The 20,559-nt window shown below is 50.7% G+C and overlaps 8 protein-coding genes across 8 annotated transcripts; 2 read left to right on the plus strand and 6 right to left on the minus strand.

Moving 5' to 3' along the window:
* Positions 1–1,013: 1,013 nt before the first annotated feature.
* On the minus strand, positions 1,014–3,204 carry Asppvi_004519 (uncharacterized protein; the record flags this gene model as incomplete). Its single annotated transcript, XM_043300470.1, has 6 exons — positions 1,014–1,239; positions 1,291–1,523; positions 1,598–1,842; positions 1,939–2,260; positions 2,310–2,682; positions 3,089–3,204. The coding sequence occupies 6 exons, from the start codon at positions 3,202–3,204 to the stop codon at positions 1,014–1,016; spliced, it is 1,515 nt and encodes a 504-aa protein (XP_043156405.1).
* A 514-nt stretch (positions 3,205–3,718) lies between these two features.
* Positions 3,719–4,062, minus strand: Asppvi_004520 (uncharacterized protein; the record flags this gene model as incomplete). Its single annotated transcript, XM_043300471.1, has 3 exons — positions 3,719–3,745; positions 3,797–3,985; positions 4,039–4,062. The coding sequence occupies 3 exons, from the start codon at positions 4,060–4,062 to the stop codon at positions 3,719–3,721; spliced, it is 240 nt and encodes a 79-aa protein (XP_043156406.1).
* Positions 4,063–5,050: 988 nt separating this feature from the next.
* Positions 5,051–7,211, minus strand: Asppvi_004521 (peroxisomal copper amine oxidase; the record flags this gene model as incomplete). The annotated part of the gene is made up of 3 exons (XM_043300472.1): positions 5,051–5,397; positions 5,451–6,701; positions 6,758–7,211. 3 exons carry the CDS (start codon positions 7,209–7,211, stop codon positions 5,051–5,053), a joined length of 2,052 nt encoding a protein of 683 aa, XP_043156407.1.
* A 1,100-nt stretch (positions 7,212–8,311) lies between these two features.
* Asppvi_004522 (CCR4-NOT core DEDD family RNase subunit POP2) lies at positions 8,312–9,873 on the minus strand (the record flags this gene model as incomplete). Its single annotated transcript, XM_043300473.1, has 2 exons — positions 8,312–9,304; positions 9,367–9,873. The coding sequence occupies 2 exons, from the start codon at positions 9,871–9,873 to the stop codon at positions 8,312–8,314; spliced, it is 1,500 nt and encodes a 499-aa protein (XP_043156408.1).
* A 349-nt stretch (positions 9,874–10,222) lies between these two features.
* Positions 10,223–10,528, plus strand: Asppvi_004523 (NADH dehydrogenase [ubiquinone] 1 beta subcomplex subunit 3; the record flags this gene model as incomplete). Its single annotated transcript, XM_043300474.1, has 2 exons — positions 10,223–10,314; positions 10,372–10,528. The coding sequence occupies 2 exons, from the start codon at positions 10,223–10,225 to the stop codon at positions 10,526–10,528; spliced, it is 249 nt and encodes an 82-aa protein (XP_043156409.1).
* Positions 10,529–11,000: 472 nt separating this feature from the next.
* On the minus strand, positions 11,001–12,536 carry Asppvi_004524 (WD40 repeat domain-containing protein; the record flags this gene model as incomplete). Its single annotated transcript, XM_043300475.1, has 1 exon — positions 11,001–12,536. One exon carries the CDS (start codon positions 12,534–12,536, stop codon positions 11,001–11,003), a length of 1,536 nt encoding a protein of 511 aa, XP_043156410.1.
* Positions 12,537–12,953: 417 nt separating this feature from the next.
* Asppvi_004525 (acyl--CoA ligase) lies at positions 12,954–15,014 on the minus strand (the record flags this gene model as incomplete). The annotated part of the gene is made up of 5 exons (XM_043300476.1): positions 12,954–13,283; positions 13,349–13,671; positions 13,732–14,230; positions 14,291–14,671; positions 14,739–15,014. The coding sequence occupies 5 exons, from the start codon at positions 15,012–15,014 to the stop codon at positions 12,954–12,956; spliced, it is 1,809 nt and encodes a 602-aa protein (XP_043156411.1).
* A 1,801-nt stretch (positions 15,015–16,815) lies between these two features.
* On the plus strand, positions 16,816–19,320 carry Asppvi_004526 (uncharacterized protein; the record flags this gene model as incomplete). The annotated part of the gene is made up of 9 exons (XM_043300477.1): positions 16,816–16,900; positions 16,986–17,071; positions 17,120–17,268; positions 17,324–17,451; positions 17,506–18,390; positions 18,452–18,489; positions 18,543–18,728; positions 18,779–19,129; positions 19,186–19,320. The coding sequence occupies 9 exons, from the start codon at positions 16,816–16,818 to the stop codon at positions 19,318–19,320; spliced, it is 2,043 nt and encodes a 680-aa protein (XP_043156412.1).
* Between the last annotated feature and the right edge of the window lie 1,239 nt (positions 19,321–20,559).

Raw genomic sequence — 20,559 nt, forward strand, 5'->3', positions numbered from 1 at the left:
CAATAAGGGTTAACCCTCAGGGAGTCGGTCACAGGGTGAGAGCGCATTTAGCCCTTGTAAATGCGTTTGTTTAAAAACTGCGCGAAACTTGGTCGGAAACGGCGTTGTTCTGTCAGTTTCACGACGGGATGGCTCGCGCGAACCAATCGACAACAATGGACGTCTACATCTCATAACTAAACTCGTTCCATACCGGTTGATCATTTGCTGTGAGAACTGTGGGCTGGAGTTGCCATGTATCTCCGCAAAGCACCATGGCAGCAATTTCAGGAGAAAATTTGCACTTGATAGTTTGTAATCCAATCTCCTGAGCCCTGCTCGAGCCGTTCCATGCTTGAGTATGTTCTGGTGATAGCAGTCGAAGTAAAGGAAGCTGAGGATGGAGTCAATTGGGAGCCGGTACTGGCGTTTCTTTGCAATATCCTGCAGCAAATCAACCGACTTTGAAGTACGCCGGCACTAGCTTGCTATCACATACTCGTAGTCGGAGGTTTATGAGCAAGGCCTAGATAGGAGTCCGCCCATCCATGAATTTTGTGGCCGGCCAAAAATGAGTTCGAACTCAAACGTGAGAGGAGAGAGAGGGCGTAGCGTTGCCAGGGACAACTTGTATAGTTCCCTGCTCGAGAACAAGGGGCAGGATTGCTGCATGTGTGCTGCTCTATTCCCCTCAGGAATGAGGATGACTTGGAAATTTCCGCGGCTGATGGTTGTTCGCCAGAATAAGCACTCGCCTGCTCTGGTGTTAGGCTCTGGCTTGCGAGAGAAGAAGTGGTAATAACTTACCTACCCTGAATATGTTCAGACGAAAGCCTTTGGGACGCCAAATCATGAAGTTATCTTCTTCCTCACGGCCCAGTAGAAGGAACGGCGGAATAGAGAACCGGTCTTGTCAGAAGCGCGCGAAACGTTACCGGAACGACGGTGGACTACCCCAAACTCGTCAGCCACGAAGTAACCAAAACGAAGAAGGTCAAATGTATTGTAACTACCCTTGGAAGAAGCGGTCGTATTCAATGCAAACGAAGGAGGGGAGAAGATCGTCGAACCCTTTCCGACTTTCGAACGCGTCGCGGTAGCTGGACCAGACCCTCCAGGGAGGACTCCGCAGTGCCTCTGCGAGGGGTCTTCGAGGGCATTGGCTTGGACTCGATAACTTCATTGTCGGCAAGCAGCCAGTCAAGAACCGGATTACCATCTTCGAGGGCTGCGAGTAGGCCACCTTTTTCGAGAATCGCACTATCTTGGTTAGCAGCGTACGAATGTCAACAAGGAAAGGGAAGCTCGTACGTGTCGAAACCGGGATCCCAGCCACGATTCTTATGAATGTAGAACGAACAGGATGCGGCCTTGTTATTCCAAACGCAGTTGGTACGAGCCCCTGAGAAGAAGGCCCGTTGTTGTTGATCGACCTCATAATCAGGGGCAGCGTTATCTTCCTCACGGCCCAGTAGATTCATCGGGTAGGAAACAGTGATTGATCCTTCCTTCGCTTCAGAGCAATAAACCGGCCGTGACGTGAACTGTCGTTCGTCTCAGCCTGTCAAGGTTAGATAGCCGTCAAACGGGATTTGAATCTGGTTTGAAGTTCGATAACTTCATTACTCGAGATTCCAAAGCTTGAGTAAAAATTCCTCTCAAAGCTGTCTGTGTATTCGACGTCAGGGAGAGCCAGTGCTCTGGTATCAGTGTATTCACTGTCATCTTCGTCTTCTTGATCAGAGTCATAGACCTCTTCGTCTCCCATCATGGCAGCTAACTCCTCTGCATTGGCCGTATCATCATCGATCCGGTCACTTTCTTCATTATGTTCTTGGACGTCGTCCTCACATAATGTTTGGACTCATCAGAGACAGCGAGCTCAATCTGAGCGACTGCTTCATCGACATTGCCGCCGCAGCCTTGAAGCAGGTCTTTCAAGTCTTATAGCACCCTTACTTTCCGAGTGCACGAGGGATATGCACAACTGCCCGGTTCGACCGCTTTCTCGCCCCAGATGTGTTGGTGTAAAGGAGACTTTGATGTGCCTATCGGATACAAAGGCACGGCAGACAAAAACTTCTCGCCCATGGCTGGTGAGTCTTATGTCCTTTTCCACGCACAGCGTGTAGACCGGTAAACTTTTCCAGAACGCAAGCTTTTCTCCCTCCAACCCCGACCCCATCGTTTCCCAGCCATGGTTCGCACGAATCTCCGCAGTTGGTTTGTCGCGTCCTCCCATCTTGGCGACAAGGTAGACTGCAGATGGGTGTTGTACTTCCTAGAAGACAATAAGTCGACGCCCGAGTCGGAGCCACTCAGTAGGCCACGATTGTCTGGACACCGTTTTTACTATAGGTATGGCCTGATCTTGTGACCTTTCCCGCAACTGGTTCATCCAGAACAGCCTGCAGCGCATCATCATCAAGGACTTGAGGTTGCTCCTGGACCGGAGCAATTGGTTCATCGAACCAGGGTAGAGCAGCTAGCCCTTTCGGTTCCTGCAGCCTAGGCTCGTAGGTTTGAACATCAAACGTCGTTTGGGAGTTGTGGTCACGAGGGGCAATATGTTCTCCAACCTGGATGAAGTGATGGTTGGGACATTCCGGGTACCATGCGTGCGGATTGCTTGCATACCTTGTGCAGACACTGGCACCGCGTACACTTCTTGTTGGGCACAAGGCGGTAGCAGGCGCAGACGCTCTGGCATGTAAACACTCAAGATGTCCATAGACATATGAGTTAGCTGCATAAACTTATCAGCAGTCTCACATGCCGCGTCAGCTGCGAAGTGCATGGGACTTGTGTAGATGACATGAATGCCCAGCAGACGGCAAACAGGTGCGATTCCCAGCAAAGTCAAAGTTTTATCCGTCCCTGGAAAGCCTGAATCCATGCGTCTGGAGTCAGAAACCGAAGGCTAGGGCTCGGGGTAAGGTTCAGGCCTTATTATAGTAATGAGCCCTCCCTAGCTTTGCGGAGAGCAACTTGACAGAGCTGTTTATGCTGGCAGCGAGATACGGGAAGATCTCTGCAGGCGTCGTACGAGTAGCTGCCATAAAGCATTAGACAAAAGCAGTTACTCGGTGCCAAAGGGAAATAGGCTTACTGGATTTGGTCGTCTTCGAGGTCGTCTTCAAGGTCATCTTCAAGGCCGTCTTCGAGGAGTCCTGATAGCTGAGCCCTTTGAAAGTCTTTCAGCTTGGGTGCAGACTCCCATAACATCTCGCCTTGAGATCTTCTTTGATTATCGTAAGGCGATCCCCAGGCTTCGAACCAAATCTCGGCGCGAGCAATGCGGCAAATGCACCATTTTTGACAATCTTCGTAAAGTGTATGGGGATAGTCTTCCCTTGTGGCTGCTAGAACCAGCTTCGTTGTAAATCGAGTTGTTCGCCACTATCGCGGCTTTACGAGCATCTACCGGTGACATTCAAAGTGAGAACGCTCAAGAAAAGTGAGGCCAGTCTGCGGTCGTGCGACTCCAAAATTGGGCCGAGGGCGGAGATGTCCTACAAACTCAAGATTGTGTAGGGTACAGCGTATTGACTGGAAACTGTCAAGCATCCGTCTCGCAGCCGGACTTCATTCCAATACCAGGGTTGACCTAGATGTCGACTAAGCATCATTGCATGCACTTGATGAGAATGGGAATTCGTACCTGATGTTTTGGGAAAATACTTTGGTATTCTCAGTCAACATTGCAGGTTTGTCCATTGGGTAGATTCCGTATTCAAAGTTATAGTCGTCGGCTGTACTGGGCTGACTGTCGATGTCATATTAGCCCTAGTCTGCGGCAACTCAGACGAGTAAATACCTGCTGTCTTGGAACAACCCCAAAGAATACAAAGGTAAAGAAACCCCACGTCGGCAATTGAGACTTCGTAGCACATTCCTTTCCAGAAGGAACATCCAGCTCGTGGTCCCCTAACCATGTCGTTGGAGACCGCACAGGACCGCACGTGCCGTTGAGGAACTTGAGATCGTCCATGTAACGGGCAATGTCCTGCAACATTGTAAGTCAGCCCGAGCTCTACCGCAAAACAAGGAAATACATACCTGATTTCGCAATGAAGATCTCATCTCCAGATGAGTTGCTTCTCCGTAATAAGGGGTCTTTCTCGGGGCCCTCGATCCTGACCTCCTTTCTGGGTCGCCCGGACAGATCCTGGCGGGTTTGCCCTCTTTCTCTAAAACCGGTTTGATTAGCGTATGTCTCCAGTGTGTATATCAATGTTCTACCAACTTTGGTTCGATGTCAGTTGCGGTCCCTGAGACTATCAATTCTCTGGTTGACATTAGCCATGGTAATACCTGAGGGAAAGTAAGCCCACCGCTTAGGCTTTGAGAGGCCTGAACTGTGATTTGAGGAAGGTGAAGAAGTTGCTCAAGGCTTCAGATAGCGGCGACCACTAGACGGCTGACCAAGCGTCAAGGCCGTACGGGTTGAGGTACATCCATTGAGACTGGTGAACGGAGGGAGACGGATCTCCATTGAAACGAATTCATGGTATACGAACTAGGAAAACTAATGTGGAACTTGAATCTGATCCCTCTGCAAGGCAATCAAATCAGAAGGTCTGTGAGATCAAAGATGAAGGAGATCCATGGGCAAGCCATCATCGCAGAACATACTGATGACTGTAAGTATATAGCAAGGAAGATGGATGGAAGAGGCATGAGATGAGCGACAGAGAAGGGGGTGGCTGAGGGAATATTTATGCCAGTGAAGTTGCGACCAAGGTGCAGTGAATTCCCAGCAATGAATGGCCTACGACCTCATTCAATAGTCTCCTCTGTACATACCGTCCGAAAATGTATTCACTCTGCTTGTTTGCCAGATATCCCTTGGGAGTGACTACCATGACCGGGTGGCTGCGTCCTAAGACTGAACCAATAACATCATCTCATTTGCATGAGCATAAACTAATGAATTCAGTTGTAATGGATCATGGTATATACAAGAAACAAGTGCACAGAAGTCGTTCGAAAGACGCTCAAAGCCAGCAAACAGTCATCCCCGCAATGCAAACGATCAACCCAACCACCAACGCATTTGGCAAATCATACATCAAACTTGGATGCTGGATCCATCACTCTTCTTGCAGGAACATGCATTTGCTCCCGCGGCTATCTGCGAAGGAGTTCTGGCGTAGCTAGGAGGGACATCCAACGCCGGATTGCGAGCGAAGAAGTTTCGAGGGCGGAGGAGCACCGTCATTGGCTCCGCAGGCATGATAGGGTAATCTTCCGGAGACGGGAAGTGAGTGAGGCCGAACGTGTGCCAGAGGACAATATCCGTGTTGTCAATTGAGCAGTTGGGGCCCGCTGATTCAATCCATGCTGGCAGGCCTTCAGAGGGCTCACCCGAAGTCTGCGGGACATGGCGACCTGCAGGGTGGACCTGGTCATCGGAGTCTGGCATAGACTATTAGTTTGGCTGACTGCACAAAGACGCAAGGGATACTTACATTTGGTGACGTGCACAGCGTGTCTGGCAAAGCCGGCGCGCTTCCAGACCAACCCGCCCTCCTTGGGAAGCAGTGAGGGAACCTCCCGGCTGACGAGCTTGTAGCAGACCGGCTTTTTGCTGTGTGGGTTCAGCTTGTTTGTATTTGCCATCTCCCAGGTTCTGGAGGTGGCGCCGTTGTAATCTGACATAGCCTCCAGTGGCGATGTGAATTTAGTCTTCTTGGCGTAAAAGGCGTTGCCGTACTTGTTCTCCGCGCTTCCTACTTCTCCAGGGCCTCGTTCTGCATCCACCTGGAAGACAGTGTTGTTTGGGCCGTCAATGTTGGGGTCGATACGCAAACAGAATAAGTGCTGGTGGTTATGGGCGTTGACGCCGGGGTAGACCTCGGTACCCCAGCCCTTGGTGTCCTCACCAGGGTTCATGGCGTAGGTGTTAAGAATACCAGTTAGTTTGATATCAAGCTGAACGGTGCCGTCTTGGTGGAAGATCCAGTAAACGCAGTACTCGTAGTTTGCGGCGGTGAAAATGTGTGAGATGATCAGCTTGCGTCCACGGGTGACGATGATGGAGTCGTCCCGGAAGTCGGTGTGCTTGAAAAGGATACCGGCATCTTCCTCGTGAATGCAAATGGCGTTCTTTACGATGGTGCTGGCACCGGCACGGTTGACAAAGGCGGCGTCCATGTAGTGGATAGCACCTTTGCAGTCACATCCGAGCGACAAGCTGTTGGTCATGTATCCACCACCGTACTCGCCTAGATCGAATGCGTGTTTGCGCTGATGCGGATGCTCGGGGTTACCGTATGGAACAACCATTTCCGCCAAGGAGAGACGGTAGAAGACTGGCCGAACATTTCCTTTGTCATTGAAAGTGATGTTATTGAGCACAATGCCTTCACGGTAGTTGAAGCCAACGTGGATGCTCCAATTCTGCCACTGGATGGTTCGTCCGTCCAGCTTGAAAGACACGCCTTCCGGTTGAGTGATATGGATTGGCTTAATGTCTGTCCGGTAACCACCTTCCTTCTCGATTGCCGCCGGGTGGTAGTTGTTTGCCGGGGCCCTACTGATGGGCCGTCGTACTGGTGGGATATCGATGTGGATGATCTCCTTAGTCTCCGCATTGTAGATCGGACAGAAATCCAGAGGGAATGTGTACTGGGAGTCGTCGACATGGGGACGGTAGTACATCAGCGCCTGCTGCAGACGGACGTCGCTCCCAAAGCGCTCATCATAGCCAATCGTCCAAGCTATACCAAAATTAGAGACGCTTCATCGCCAGTCAAATCACGGAATAGTAACTCACGATCGCAGTAAACCTTATGCATATCCTCCTTTGAGATTCCAAGGATCCCACACTGCTCGATAACCTTGGGATCCTTCCGAACAATATGCTCGACCTCCTGCAAATCCTCCATCGTGATAAGCGGCTGCACACCTGGCGTATGCTTCCACGAGACGATCTTATTCTGATCTAGATCGACAATGCCATCGTAGACCTTACCACCAGGCGCGATTACGACGACATCTGCCGCACGCGCTGGTCGAGGCGCATTCTTGGGATCTGCCAGCCAGGCCATCATCTCCACCTTCCGGGGCTCATACAGAGTCACCGCGTTGAAATTGACCTTGCCATGTTCCTTGCGGATAATGGCAACTGCCGTGTCGATTTCTTTTGTTGACAGGGGGTCAAAGGGATGAGGTGGAGGTGAAGAGGCGCCGACCTGGTAGGTCAGCTGTTGGAGGCGCTCAAGAACCATACTATATATCACAATGATGTTGATAAAAACAAAAGAGTATGGCTATTGTCAATATCCTTAAATAAGATATGGCTGTTGCAAAGATGCCTGACTGAAGCACCTAGACCAAAGATTCTCCCTAGCAGGGGGGAAGCAAAAATATAAACCGCAATCATAACTGCATGATTGCATTAACACCTCATCCTCGACCACTGGATAGATGATGGCTGCTATCATCACGATAAGAGGCCCGGATCACGTTTCCCGATCGGGTATAGCGTGCAATGTGGTGTAGCTCAACCCAAAGCGGTAATGGGATGCTTGGCTTGGTACTTCCATCTCGAGTCAAGTTGCAGTATGTAGCTTCGTTCAGAGAGCGGGGTATCTCGTCGCTGGATCATATCGGATGCATTTGCTAATAGAGTTCCTCAATTATCGTGAATACGGTGACAAATACATACCAATGGCCTCGCGGAGATCTTGGAGCCTTACTTCGGATAAAGTACAGCCTGCACAGCCAAGCTGACACCAAGCTACGTGTGCCACCTTTGCGATTGCGTCTCAATCGAGGACAGAAATTTAAGCTCGGACTCTCCCCGGAATCGTGATCGTGGATCTAGAGCGTTTCGGGAACCAAAGAGACAAGGACACTGGAGCTTAAAAGGATTCATTCGCGCCACCAAAACACCGATACAACATCCGCGAATACTGCCAACGCAGACTAGTGGCACCGGAAGTCACAGACCCTCATGATGAACCGAGACAATCGAATAGCGGAAGAAAAGTGCAAAAAGAAATAACAATGAGATAGCACAAGCTGTGCCACAAAGCTATGTACATCCATCATATCGTATCAAATCCATGTCCCACCACCAAAGCGAAAGCCATCATCACATACAGCGATGGACCATGAGGAAAGGGGAAAAGGAGAGGTGGACGCCGGTCAACGCACCCAAAGCATTGTCCGAAGGACAGGAGACAACAGGAAGAAGCCTATACAGGACAAACGAGGCCCAAGGAGAAACCAAATGCAAAAGCATGTCATAAACTCCCTCCGAACCCTACCCTGATCTAACACCTTACAACAAGAGAAGCAAAGTATGGACCCGATGAAACAAAGCTCATGCCTTCCCTGTTTGAAACGCCCCCAAGACTCCACCTGCACCACCAGGGGTTAGTGCACCACCTAGATTAACACCGTGATGTTGAGGAGTTTGACGACCGGTATTGGGTGTGCTCGGTGTCCCGGCTGCCGAGTAGATAGTGGCTCCGTTGAGATTCGGTGTTTGATGAGGTTGCATATGATATGTCAGTGCTGGCATTTGGCCGTTCAGACCCCAGATTTGCCCCGAGTACTTAGCCTCGTCGATCTTGCCATTGAAGATCAGCTGGCGCATCTTCCAGTAGATCTCGCCCGTGACGAGTGAGTCAGACCCTGCCTGATGTGCAATGCCGACCCGCTTCACACCGAGCTCATCTGCAATGTCCTGAAGACCGGACTTTTGGCCCAGGCTCGTCAAGATCTGTGCGGCGGCTGGAGTCAGCGGCGAATCGTTGACTGCTTGATTGCGCCCTGCATGTTTCATCAAGTATTTAATATCATATAACGACGGGAAGAAAATCTTCAGAAGTGTGTGGAAATCCTCCTCGTTCTCTGGCAGAGGTTTGCACAACATGATCTTCATCAGGTAGCCGAAATCGTAGCCGGAATGGAACGAAACCCAATGTACGTCGTCGAGCAGGACGAGCCCAGAACTGATCAGAAGGGCTCCAAACTCAAAAGGATCGATACCATTCTTTTCGTGCATATTGAAGTCAATACCGGCCTTGGMGAGCATGGCTGTTGATTCCTGCGCATACATGTCGTTCTCTAATGAAAAGCGGAAGTTGAACTGCCATGTGCACGGGGCGGGTACCAGGCTGTTTCCCAATGGCTGTCCATTTGCATCTGTAGCATTGGGCGGAGGAACTTCCCCGTCAGCTGAGAACAAGGTGATGCCGAGTTGGATCATTTTCAAGAGGTCAACGTTGCATCGAAGGGTCTGGTAGTGATAATCGGCTTTATTCGTAAATGATCCGATGGGACGAGCGACAATGCCAGGGAACTCGGTATCCTGTGCGAGGGATCAGTACTTCGGCTTCTAGTCAGATCGCTTCCATCCCAAGACAGCCATACCATGCTGATATAAGGGTACTTCTCGACTAGCTGCCGTAACACGGCCATCTCCTGGGCCAGATTGTGTTTCCATACATCCCGTATCCGAGTCTTCACGCCGCCAGCTTTCGTCTCGAGAGCTAACCGTCCATCGTGACTCTGAAGTAATTGCTGTTGCTGCATCTGTGCCCCTCTCGCGAAACCGATCTGGGCCGCATGGCTCGCCAACCCAGAGCCCCCTCCATCACCAGCCCCCGTAAACCCGGCGACGGACATGCCGTTCGCTATCCCTGTCCCTGATAATGTAAAAGGATTGATGTTAGTGTTCGGGTTGCCGGTCGCAAAACCAGGGTGGCCGCCAAGGGAGGGAGGAGGGAGCGCCGTGTTGGCCGACTGGGCATGGGCCGGATGATGTTGAGCTTGCTGTTGTTGCTGCTGCTGTTGCTGTTGTTGGAGATGCGCTTGTTGTAAATGTGTATAAGGACCGCTCAGGCCAGAAGGCCCGTATCTGCCGACAGGAGGTGGCATATTGTCGTCTGCAGCGCGGGGTTGTAGCCAGGCATCTGATATTCAAGAGGAGTTGGAATCGATGGGGTTCCAGTTTCGCGCTGGAGATTCCTCGCTGCCGCAAGACCACAAAGGCGGACAAGGTCTGGTCGCCGAATCCGGCTTAGCGCATCTGCCCGAGTGCCAAGCCCTCTTCTCTCGTCCTGTACAGCTTCAACTTCTCCCGTTCCTCCTCGGTGGAGACTAATTCAGAATTACCTTACTTTCACCTGTTCTCGCGAACATCCGGAACTTCGGAGACATACTCTCACCTCCGCCCTCTTTCTACCCGCCAAATCCGCATACATTCCCCCCATCCTCATCACCCAACATGGCCAACCCCACCGGCTTCGACATCAACGAATTCAAGGCCGCGGCCTCCCCTCGCTCGGTCTACGCCAAGAGAGATCCCTGGGCTCGATAGTACGATTCCGATAATCACTCACTACCCAATTGACCATTTACTAACTCTCCCCGCAGTGAAGCATGGAGATACACCGGCCCCTTCAGCCGCTTCAACCGCTTTAAGCGTATCTTCCCGGGCTTCGGTATCGCCAGCGTCGCCTTCGCCGGTTACTGCGTATACGAGCACTTCTTCCTCAAGGATGAGCACCACCACGGTGAGGCACACCACTAAGCGTGCTTTCGGGAAATGAGATGGGGAGGATGGGCCCGATGTGGGATGCATGGAACTCGCGGCAGAAGCACGGATACCCCGGTTAAGGATGGACGTGTTGCAGAAGTTCATGGAGAGGGATGTCCCCATTGCCGTAGGACTGCATGAGCTGGCAAGACAGGCTGCACTGCTGCTGCTGCGGGGTTGGGGATGATGAGGCTCTCGATCTTAGAGATGGCGCTTGGGATGATTGTTTTAACTGATGTACATATCCTGTTTGTTCTGTGACACCAAAACTGCTGATCTTTTTTCTATTCTGCGGTTCTACGATGGTCGTAGAGTTGCCTTTCTTCAACGCTATTCGGACGGGCGAATCGAGAATGTAAATTGTCTTGGATGAAGCATGAGAGTCGTCAAATGCATTAACTTTTCAGGGTCATGAACTGCTACCTCTCCCGTCTATACATATAATACTCTATTGAGCGCAGGCCAGTTATTCCTCAAAAACCAACGCAACACCATCGTCACCAGCGGTCACGACCCGCTTCCCATCAAACCCTTGAACAAAGCCCATAATGCCTCCCGACTGCTCCCCCTCTGGATTCTCCACGAGGCCCAAGTGGCCCTTCCACTCTTTCAATAACCCTTCCGCTGCAGCCGCAGTTCCGCCGCGAGCATCCCAACGTCTGATGACGCCGTCCATGCCGGCGGAGGTGAGAAGCCACGGGCGTCCCTGCGTAGCCGCAGCAGCGGGGCGACTCGCGAGAGCGGCCAGATTTGTCTGCAGGAACTCAACCTTGACGACCGCAGCGCCCTCGTGCGCGTCCTTGATATGCCGACGTACGGCAAACCGGTGCGCGGCGTCGAACAGGGCGATTGAGCCGTCCACCGAGCCAGCGGCGAGAAGGGTCAATGGAGGAGAGGAGAAAGAGAGCGTTTCGATGCCATCGGTCTGAGCCTGCAGCGAGGCCATGATCGTACCGGCAGCGGAGGCACCACTTGCGGCTTGGTTGGCAGGCCCTCTAGCTTTGGCACCGGCGGACACAAGACGAGGAAGACCGACGACCCTGATGTGGCCCTCGGCTCCTCCAACAGCGGCAATACCACCGCCTGGCGAGATCGCGATGGAGTACAACCCACCATCGACGGCGAAGCGCTGATCCTCGGCGGTCAGGCCGACGACAGCGCTGGTACCGGCGGAATAGGAAATACCGGCGGCCGCGGCGGCGCCCCAGACATCGTATACATAGAAGCTACCGTCTTCGGAGACGGTAGCGAGCAGATTACCATCAGGAGTCCACGCACCAGCCGTGCAGGACGCAGTGTGCTGGAAGAAAGTCTGAATCATGGAGATGGGCTCGGCGGAATCGTTGTGGTTAATACGGAAGACCCAGGCGCTGCCGTCGTTCGCACCAAGAGCGATGACATTTCGCTTCTCCTCGTCGTTATTGGGACAGGGGCAAACGGCAACCCAGTTGATCTCCTCCACCTCCTGAGACTCCGCGACAAATTCCCACGAGAGTCCCGTCAACTGGGGCGAGTTATCGCGCCATGCCCGCAGCCGACCGTCCAAGCCCGCCGTCACGACGTATTCTCCTCTCGGTTCGGTGAATGTGACCGCATTGACGGTATCCGTGTGCCCATCCAGCTTGGCAATAGGCGTCAGCGACGTCCGTTCACCCTTTGGTTGCGGATTCGACTCGTAGCTCTGGGGGAGGACAGGCCGCTCGTCGCGAGGCGTCGAATCGAAGATGTAGGCGGTATCGTCGCCAGATCCGGTGATAACGATATTGTTGTGAACCGGGTGTTGCGCTACGCAGAATACGGAGTCTGAGTGGCCGTCGAAGTGAGCGGAAGAGTCGTTTTGCAATGTAATTTCTTGGTCGTCGTATGTCATGGCTTGGTCCTCGTCCTCCGGATCCGAGTCCATAGGCTGGTCTTCATCGCGAGTGAAGATTTCTTCCGCCTCGTCGGCCTCAATGTAGGCATCTTGGTCTGCCTCACGGTGGGGGTCTTGTGAAGAGGACATTTTGGAGGTAGATGAGGGCTTGAAAAGAGTAAAGAGAAAATGGCCTCTGAAGAGGGCGGAAGGTTGAAGGAAAAGGTTCTGAGAAAGATACTGATCCGGGAGGTATTTTCGCTCTCTTATTCTCAGGACACACTGCACAAGATTCTCCAAATCCTATACAGAAGAGCTTCGAATGTTTTTTCTTGCTGATCAATCAGTATCTGTCCGATAAGTCAACGCCCCGCTTAGAAATTGATTTTCTCCCCGCGCCCCTGTCAAACGATGCAAACATCCTATTCGCTGTTTTTATTGGGCAGACTGTACTTCTGAAGAATCATAGAGTATCTGCTGTGTTATATAGATATACGATAGTACGAGAATATGCACGCTATATTTCGGGAATTATCTATTCAAAACATCAGACTCCAGTTGAATGATTTATAACTTGGCTGCAGCCTTTCTCCGCAGCTCCTTCTCCTGGTCACGGAGCAATCGGCGCAAAATCTTGCCGCTTGGGCTCTTGGGAATTGCATCGATGAAGCGGACTCCTCCCTTGAGCCATTTGTGTCTGGCTTTGTGGTCCTCCACATGCTTCTTGATAGATTTGATAATAGCTTCATCGTCATTGCCAGCGGAGGCTGACTTGACCACGATGGCTTTGGGCACTTCACCAGCGGCCTCGTCAGGAATAGCGATCACGGCGCAGTCTGCGACTGCTGGGTGGGTGAGGAGATGAGCTTCTAGCTCCGCTGGAGCGACTTGTAGGCCCTACGATGTATTAGTCAATCGAAACTGAGTGCTAGCCAAGATATACATCTCAGGGGTTGACAGACCTTGACMTTGATCAATTCCTTGATTCGGTCGACGATGAAGATATGTTCCGTACCCTTCGGGCTCACTCGAACGACAGCTTCGTCACCGGTGCGCATCCATCCGTCCTCGAATGTTTCCTTGGTAGCTTTCTCATTGTTCAAGTAACCCAAAACCACGCTTGGGCTGCGCACGACGAGTTCACCAGGTGTGTCGTAGCTGGTGACCTCCTTGCCCTCAGGGGTCATGATGCGTGCCTCGACCCCAGGAAGCAAGATACCGGATGAGCCGAGGAATACGTCTGTGGGATGGGTCGAGCAAACGACAGTCGACGTCTCAGTAAGACCTACGTTGTCGGGGTTAGAGATTCCGAACGTATTGCGCTGTGATTCGAGTCAATGCTTACCGTAGCCCTGACGAACTGTGACTTTCGGATATATCTTCTTGAAATCGGCCGCCGTCTCCATTCCTAAGGGTGCTGCACCTGTGAACAGCGTCGTGACCGAGCTCAAGTCGAACTTGGAGCACACATCCTGGTTTCGCAGCATGGTAATAATGATTGGAGGGACCTTAGAGAAGGTATACTCGGTCAGCATTTTCTCTATCGTGCTCTGCGAGTTGGTGCCACTTACCAGAAAGAGGGCCGTGATCTTGAACTTCTGGATTGCAGAGAGATACGATTTGAGCTCGAATTTCGGCAGGACAATGACTTGATCGCCTCTGAAAGGCCCGGCATGGCATATAACCACCAGCGCATAAATGTGACTGAAGGGCAGAAGACCCAGCGCAATATCGGTGTATCTTGATCCGCCAGTAAGACTCAGGGAGTCCCGCCATGTTTTCTCGGAGGCTGTAATTTGCAAGGTATTCGCGATGACATTGCGGTGAGAGATCATAACTCCTTTCTAAAAATGAAATGAAAGGTCAGCGTAGTCGGGTTGTACAGTGAGATTTCGATTACTTACAGGCAGACCCGACGTTCCACTGGAGTAACACAGGAAAGCGGTTCTACGAGCACCTTCACCTGCGCTCCAGTTCAACCTTTCCACTTTGGGGAGCGATTTCCCGGTCTCTATCAGTTGAGACACGGTCTTGAAGCCCGATTCAGCTTCCTTACCTCCGCCGACCTGGGGCGGTACTTCCAGCAAATAAATCCGATCCTTCGGGAAGCCGATCATTGCGGCGGCTTCCAGAGATGTAGGAAGCAGAGGAGCGCAGGTAAACAACGCCTTTGCCTTGGAGTCAAGCAGCTGATGCTTCAACTCGTCCGCCGAATATGCCGCATTGGCCGGTGACACGACGCCGCCAAGCTGGTGGACAGCCCAGGATAAGGGCAGCGTGTCAATCTAGAACAGCCAGGAATCCATGATTAATACTGGCGATTCCTGGGTGATCTGAGATCAAATCACTTACAGTGTTCAAGCTGAAAATTGCCAGAGTCTTGTCCCATTCGGTACCGCTGTTAGGTGCCCAGTTCAACTCTTTGGCGAGCGCCCGAGACAGAAGGTCGACGCGCTCAGCAACCTGAGGGACAGAGTAGGATTTCCCCGTGAGTCCGCAGGAGTACGGATCTCTCGACTGGCCAAGAGGATGACGGCCATATTTTTCATTCAGCATAAATTCGCTGATAGGAATGTTATCGGGAATTGGGGCCAGCTCGCCCGCCGTGGCTGATGGGAGAAAGACCATGGTTGTCTGCTTCAGTAACCTACGTGACCTGCGGGAGGTTGGAGAAGGGAGAGAAGATAAGGAAAAAGAGAAGAGATTTGAGGGCTGAAGCAGGGAGTCCTCGGTAATAATGATTAGTTAACTGGTTACTGATTAGTCTAACTCAGGGGAGTCAACAGCTTTGGGCGTAACCAGGCAGTTGGGGAGGTCATCATTTTTTAAGTACTTGACTCCGGCCTTTTTGGTGGCACTGCGGGGAAAGCTTCTATGCTACTTTGCTAGTTCGGTGTGTTCGGTTCACTGGCCTCCTCCCGTGTTACCTTGCCGCCGATATAGATATAGGCATGAACACGAGGCTGATGAACAACCTTTCTATTCAATTATCGGTAGTGATGTTTTACATTTATTGTTCAAAATGTATATCATGCAGATATGACCAATTTTCTGCCAGCATACAGGGATCCCAATCCCACGTGAGCTTGCATCAACGGAAACTCTCTGCGCAGTCTGCGGACGAAAAACAGCCGAGGGAAATCTCCAAAATCTGGACAGAGCAAGAGTCCAACTCGGACTCTTGAAAGTGCGGTGGCTTGAAGGGTCCACAGTAACTTCATTTAACTTAGTACTAACTAGTACTAGCCCGCACAGGCACAGTTTAGCTCACGGATCTACAGATCCACGGCCAGGAGAGGTGCTTAACAACTACAGTTATGAACTTGTAGTACGAGAACATGAGGCAGTTGTGGCTTTTCTTTTTCTGAAAAAACAAAAAGATGTACTAGTATTAGCTTCTGCTATTGCACAAGTCATAATTTTGAATTAAACCAAAGCCCATAGAAAAATATATCCTCCTCCAACTACCAAGAATCCCACATCAACACTGTTGATCAGCGACATATACCTTATCGTCAAGGCATGTCGTATGCTCTGTCGGCATGGGGTCATTGGATGGACTTCAACGACTACTTCTCCTGATCATAGAATTAATATTGAGATGTTCTTTCTCTCCGTGGCCTACTTCAACCAGTGGTTCTCGAGCACAAGGTTGTGCGTTAGTAGTCATCATGAAGCAATCGATTCATTGCGGTCTATGACAAGAGCTGTAATCTTGACAACTCCATGGAGCTGGAATTAGAAAGTTTTCTCGGAAACATGACTACTCTGCAGAAATACTACCTCTTAATTAAGCCTCTTCTCTTCCTAATATTCTTTCCTAGGCTCATTGAAAGAGAATTGCTAATCTTCCTATGAAGTAAAGACTGCATTAACATCAGTTACCTTCCTCCTGCCTCTTTCCACTCAGGGTAAGGCGCCAGTCTCGTGACTGTCAGTATTCAAAATCCCAAGGAAGAGAATAGCTCTGTCTTCCTCTCTCATCTTCTTATCCCTCACGCCGCAGCTTAGCAGATTCTATCAGATTCAACGAAGGAAACATCAACTATATACTCTTCACAGACTTAGGAAAGCAATCTGTCTCGCTTACTTGATAACTGTCAGCTTCTCGTCTCCGTCCCGGGACTTCTCAATTGCGAGCTGGGCCTGACCGGCTACTATCTTCTATATACTTAGTTCAAATCTCCTATCCTCACTCTGCCTATCTCGGGAATACTCGATTTCTGCTCATCGAAGTTCGAAGATTCCAAAGACAGCTCAGGTGCCAGCCTGAAATATACATTTATGACGTCAATCTACCCCCGGTTTCTGCTAGAATCATTAGAAGCTGGAGTGAGCGCCACGCAATTCTACATGCAGTTCCTCTTATAGAAGCCAGATCCATTCCGTCTCTCAGTGAAAAGCATCCAATTTTACAAAGCAATATAGCATGAGCCCAAGCAGGCCGGCCAGAGCTCCAGCACCCAAGTCTAAGTCTGTGAGGACGGGTCGCATACGGAAAGTTCGCTCAGCAGGTAACGAGTCCAATTCATCCAGCCTCCTGTTGCGCTGTTCTCGGCGTCCTTGTGGTCTTTCACATATATATCTGACCTTTACCAGTCTCACCTATTAGTGCCACCCCGCAAATCATTACAGCAAATGGTGCTACGGAACCAGTCGATGGCCAGCCTCCCGCATGGGCTGAGGTTTGTAATAACAGAGCCTATTGGAACATTGGCTGACCGGTCTTCAAGTGCCGTCCAGAGCTATGTGATGCTCTCCCCTGGTTCCGCGCTGTTCAAGGTGGTTCTTACCACTGTGACCATCTGTGCTGGGGTTTCTTGCTGGACGCTGACTGTGGGATTCGCTCATACATCGATGAAGAGGTGGTGGTTACAAGGGTGTAAGTGCAATCCTGATTCTAAGGCATTCGTACGTGGCGTATCTAACAATGTTAGTGGAGGAGGGTGCACTAAGGATGCAGAGGGCAGCCTCATCCTCGTTAAAGACCAAGGCAGCGAGGACAGTGCTGTCAGTAGTCTGATTAATAGCATGAACTCGAAGGTTCCAGTGGGCCTTATCATAGGTGAATCTTCTTCTTCCGCCAGAGTAACCCTTCCTTCTCTGATTTGACTATTAGGAGATCGCAACACACTTCTTGGAAGAAAGCTACCACACCGATACAACGTAATGGATTACTTCCGGGTTACGAACGTCTGGTACGAGAGGATCGGAGGCAAAGTGGGAGCCAAGGTTCGCTTTGAGAAGCTGAACCTCACTACAAAGAGCTGGTGGGCAGCCAAAGGCTCTGCCGCTCCTGTTCCATATCGTCAGCGCCCTAAGATTCTGGCCAAGGTCTACCATTGTGCCGCTTGCCAGACAGCAAGTCCACATATATACAATGAAGGCTGGATGTGCCTGCAGCCCATCTGCGACAGCTTCTGGACTATCAACGGCTTCGAACCCCCTCTGGACCTTACGTTCCATCTCAACTTCCTCCAGAACCGATCTCCTCCTGCTCCTGAGGTAGTGCCACACCACGATCTGGTACCCGACCTGCTACCAACGCTAGAAGAAGAAGGAGAAGGCGTCAGCTATTCTCGGATTGCGTGGAAGGGCATTGTCTGCCCACGTTGCCAAAAGTGCATATCCAGAAAATATTGGCACGGTTGGAAATGCACAGATGAGCTCAGTCTGATCTCGGGAAAAGGGGAGACAAGCTGCACATTCGAGAGAATGCTGACCGTGCAGCCGGTTTCTCTACGATCTGTTATTGATGACTTTGGCCTTGGGCCGAACAAACGTGCTTGTCATTTTGACTCCAAATTTGCCGTACCAGACATTGACGATGAGATACTTTTTCCGTACAGAAAGCTGACCTACCGAATTCCAGGTGTAGGCAGCATTACTCATTTTGTTGCCAACAGAATAATCAGCAGTCGTCCCAACGGACCAAACGATCTATTACGACAGCTGCAGGTTTCTGACTTCGGGCTGCGTCGTTACCCATTACAGCAGAGTGTTGGTAAGCGAGTGGACTTTCTCCTCTGAGACCATCCTTGTTCTTCTGATCAACAGATCTTCAGTCGCAGGAACCCTCACCGCACACTTTGCTGTCAATTACGTGAGTTGCCCATGGTGTGCTCTGTCATCTTACAACGCTGAACTTTCTCGAAGGGGATGCCATACAAATATATTGTTTCAGTGGATTCCAGGCCCTTCACTGATGCTCCGGATGAGATCCTGCGGGCCTTGGGTCGTTTGACGTGGGCCACTGAGCGAGCTGTAGCAGGCAGTGGAGACACCTTCCTTCCGCCAAATGAGCTACTCATGCTGGGTTATTTTGAAGACATGAAGATTGGTGTATGTTGAATGCCGTGTCTGAGCCTAGCGCGTTGCTGATGCCACCCAAGTATCATGACGATGGGGAGTCGTCTCTCGGACCAACGATTGCCACACTTTCTCTGGGTGCCAAGTCGGTCATGTCAATTCGAATGAAGTACAAATACTACAACGGGTTGTCGAAAACCAAGACCCTCTTGAAAGATGACCCCGTATTGGTGGGTTGTAGAATGGAAGCCGAACGACGGTGCCTGAAGAGTCAACTGGCCAACGGTGAGATTGACCAGACAACATACGACAGTCTACGGCGCAAGGTCTTGCAGAAGGGCAAACGCGGAGAGGCTCCCATAGGTATCAAGATGGAGCTCAACCATGGGGACTTGGTAGTCATGCACGGCGAGAACCTTCAGAAATACTATGAGGTAGATGGATTCCAAAGCCGCGCATTATAAAGAAAATAATACTGATTCTTCGATAGCATGCGGTGACTCCAGACAAAAAGCTACGCTTCGCTCTGACCGCTCGTTATATAAAACCAGACCACGTTGAACCGGAGCACCTGTCGAAAGGAGAATTTACACTGACACCTGAGCAAGTATATGATGGGAAATGAAGCACTTCCCACCTCTGGGAGACAGTGTTATAAAAGTTTCATCTTCGCAATATATGGGAGTAATGCCTTGCTTTTTATGCTGTTATATTTCGATCCGATGAGCAATTTTTCCGCGATACTGTTGTCTTATTTTCCAATTTGCGACTATGATGCCTGTTTCGACTCTGAATGCTTTGCTCTCTATGATGTATCATTTACCGAGCTTATATACCTAGCTGTTGAAAAATCGCATCACCTTTTTCTCCCAGTGCAAGTTCGGATAAGCCTCCCGACGACAGATTTCAAGGGTTGCAATAAATTGAATTTAGCTGCCGAGACGAAGATACGAGCACGAGGAAAAGAGACACATCACGTTATAATTCAACCTAGAAAAACAGGATTACTTATGCCCAAGGTAATGTTCCTTTGACGACGTGTAACTTGAACCACGAGGTAGACTGGGATATTGGTGTGATGCAGAAGTTATATGTTTTGAACTCTGGTTTCCCCGTTGATGGAGCAGTTTGTACTTTCGAAACGGAACTAACAATATCGCGTCATGGCAATTGGTACAACAGTGGACTTGCCTGAGTCAACGACTCAGATTGTGGCTGATTTCACCAATGATTTTGTGCCGGCTGTGCCATGGGCGGAGGAGCTGAATGAGGATCTGTCAGCCTTTTTGCAGCTTCAGTGGAAATGTCCTTTCCGACTGTCCCATATTCAACTCTTTTCTTCTCCTTATTATCCGAATTCATATCGAGGATAACCATACTAGTATTGAGCACTCTGTACATCTTGTCGATTCTAATAAGAACACCACCAGTAGTACATTGTTTCTCCACAGCTCACGTGGCTCCGCAGTCCCTTGGGACATGACAAAGCATGAAAGCACACACACGTGTGGGGAACCGTAGTCATTATTATTATTATTGTCTTTAGCCATTTGCTGGAACTTAGGTAACCCCGAACCCCTTCCGAGTTCCACTGGATTGCTCCCGCGTGGGTTGTCGCCTAAGGCCCAAGGCTTAAAGGGATACGTGACGATCGGTCCACCCACCTGAGGCTCAAGTCATCTAACAGCAAGACTTCTTTTCTCCCTTCCGAACACATCGGGTTGATTTTCGAGAATTAATCCATGTCGGACTTTCCCCTTTTCTACTTTGTCCTTTTTGTTTAACCGAGTCTGACTGTCTTTGTCTCCGTCGTCCCGCGGCAGTCGACTTGCGCTACTTACAACGCAGCACCGTCTCGAACGCC

Source organism: Aspergillus pseudoviridinutans, assembly GCF_018340605.1.
Source record: "Aspergillus pseudoviridinutans IFM 55266 DNA, scaffold_3, whole genome shotgun sequence".
Taxonomy (NCBI): domain Eukaryota; kingdom Fungi; phylum Ascomycota; class Eurotiomycetes; order Eurotiales; family Aspergillaceae; genus Aspergillus; species Aspergillus pseudoviridinutans.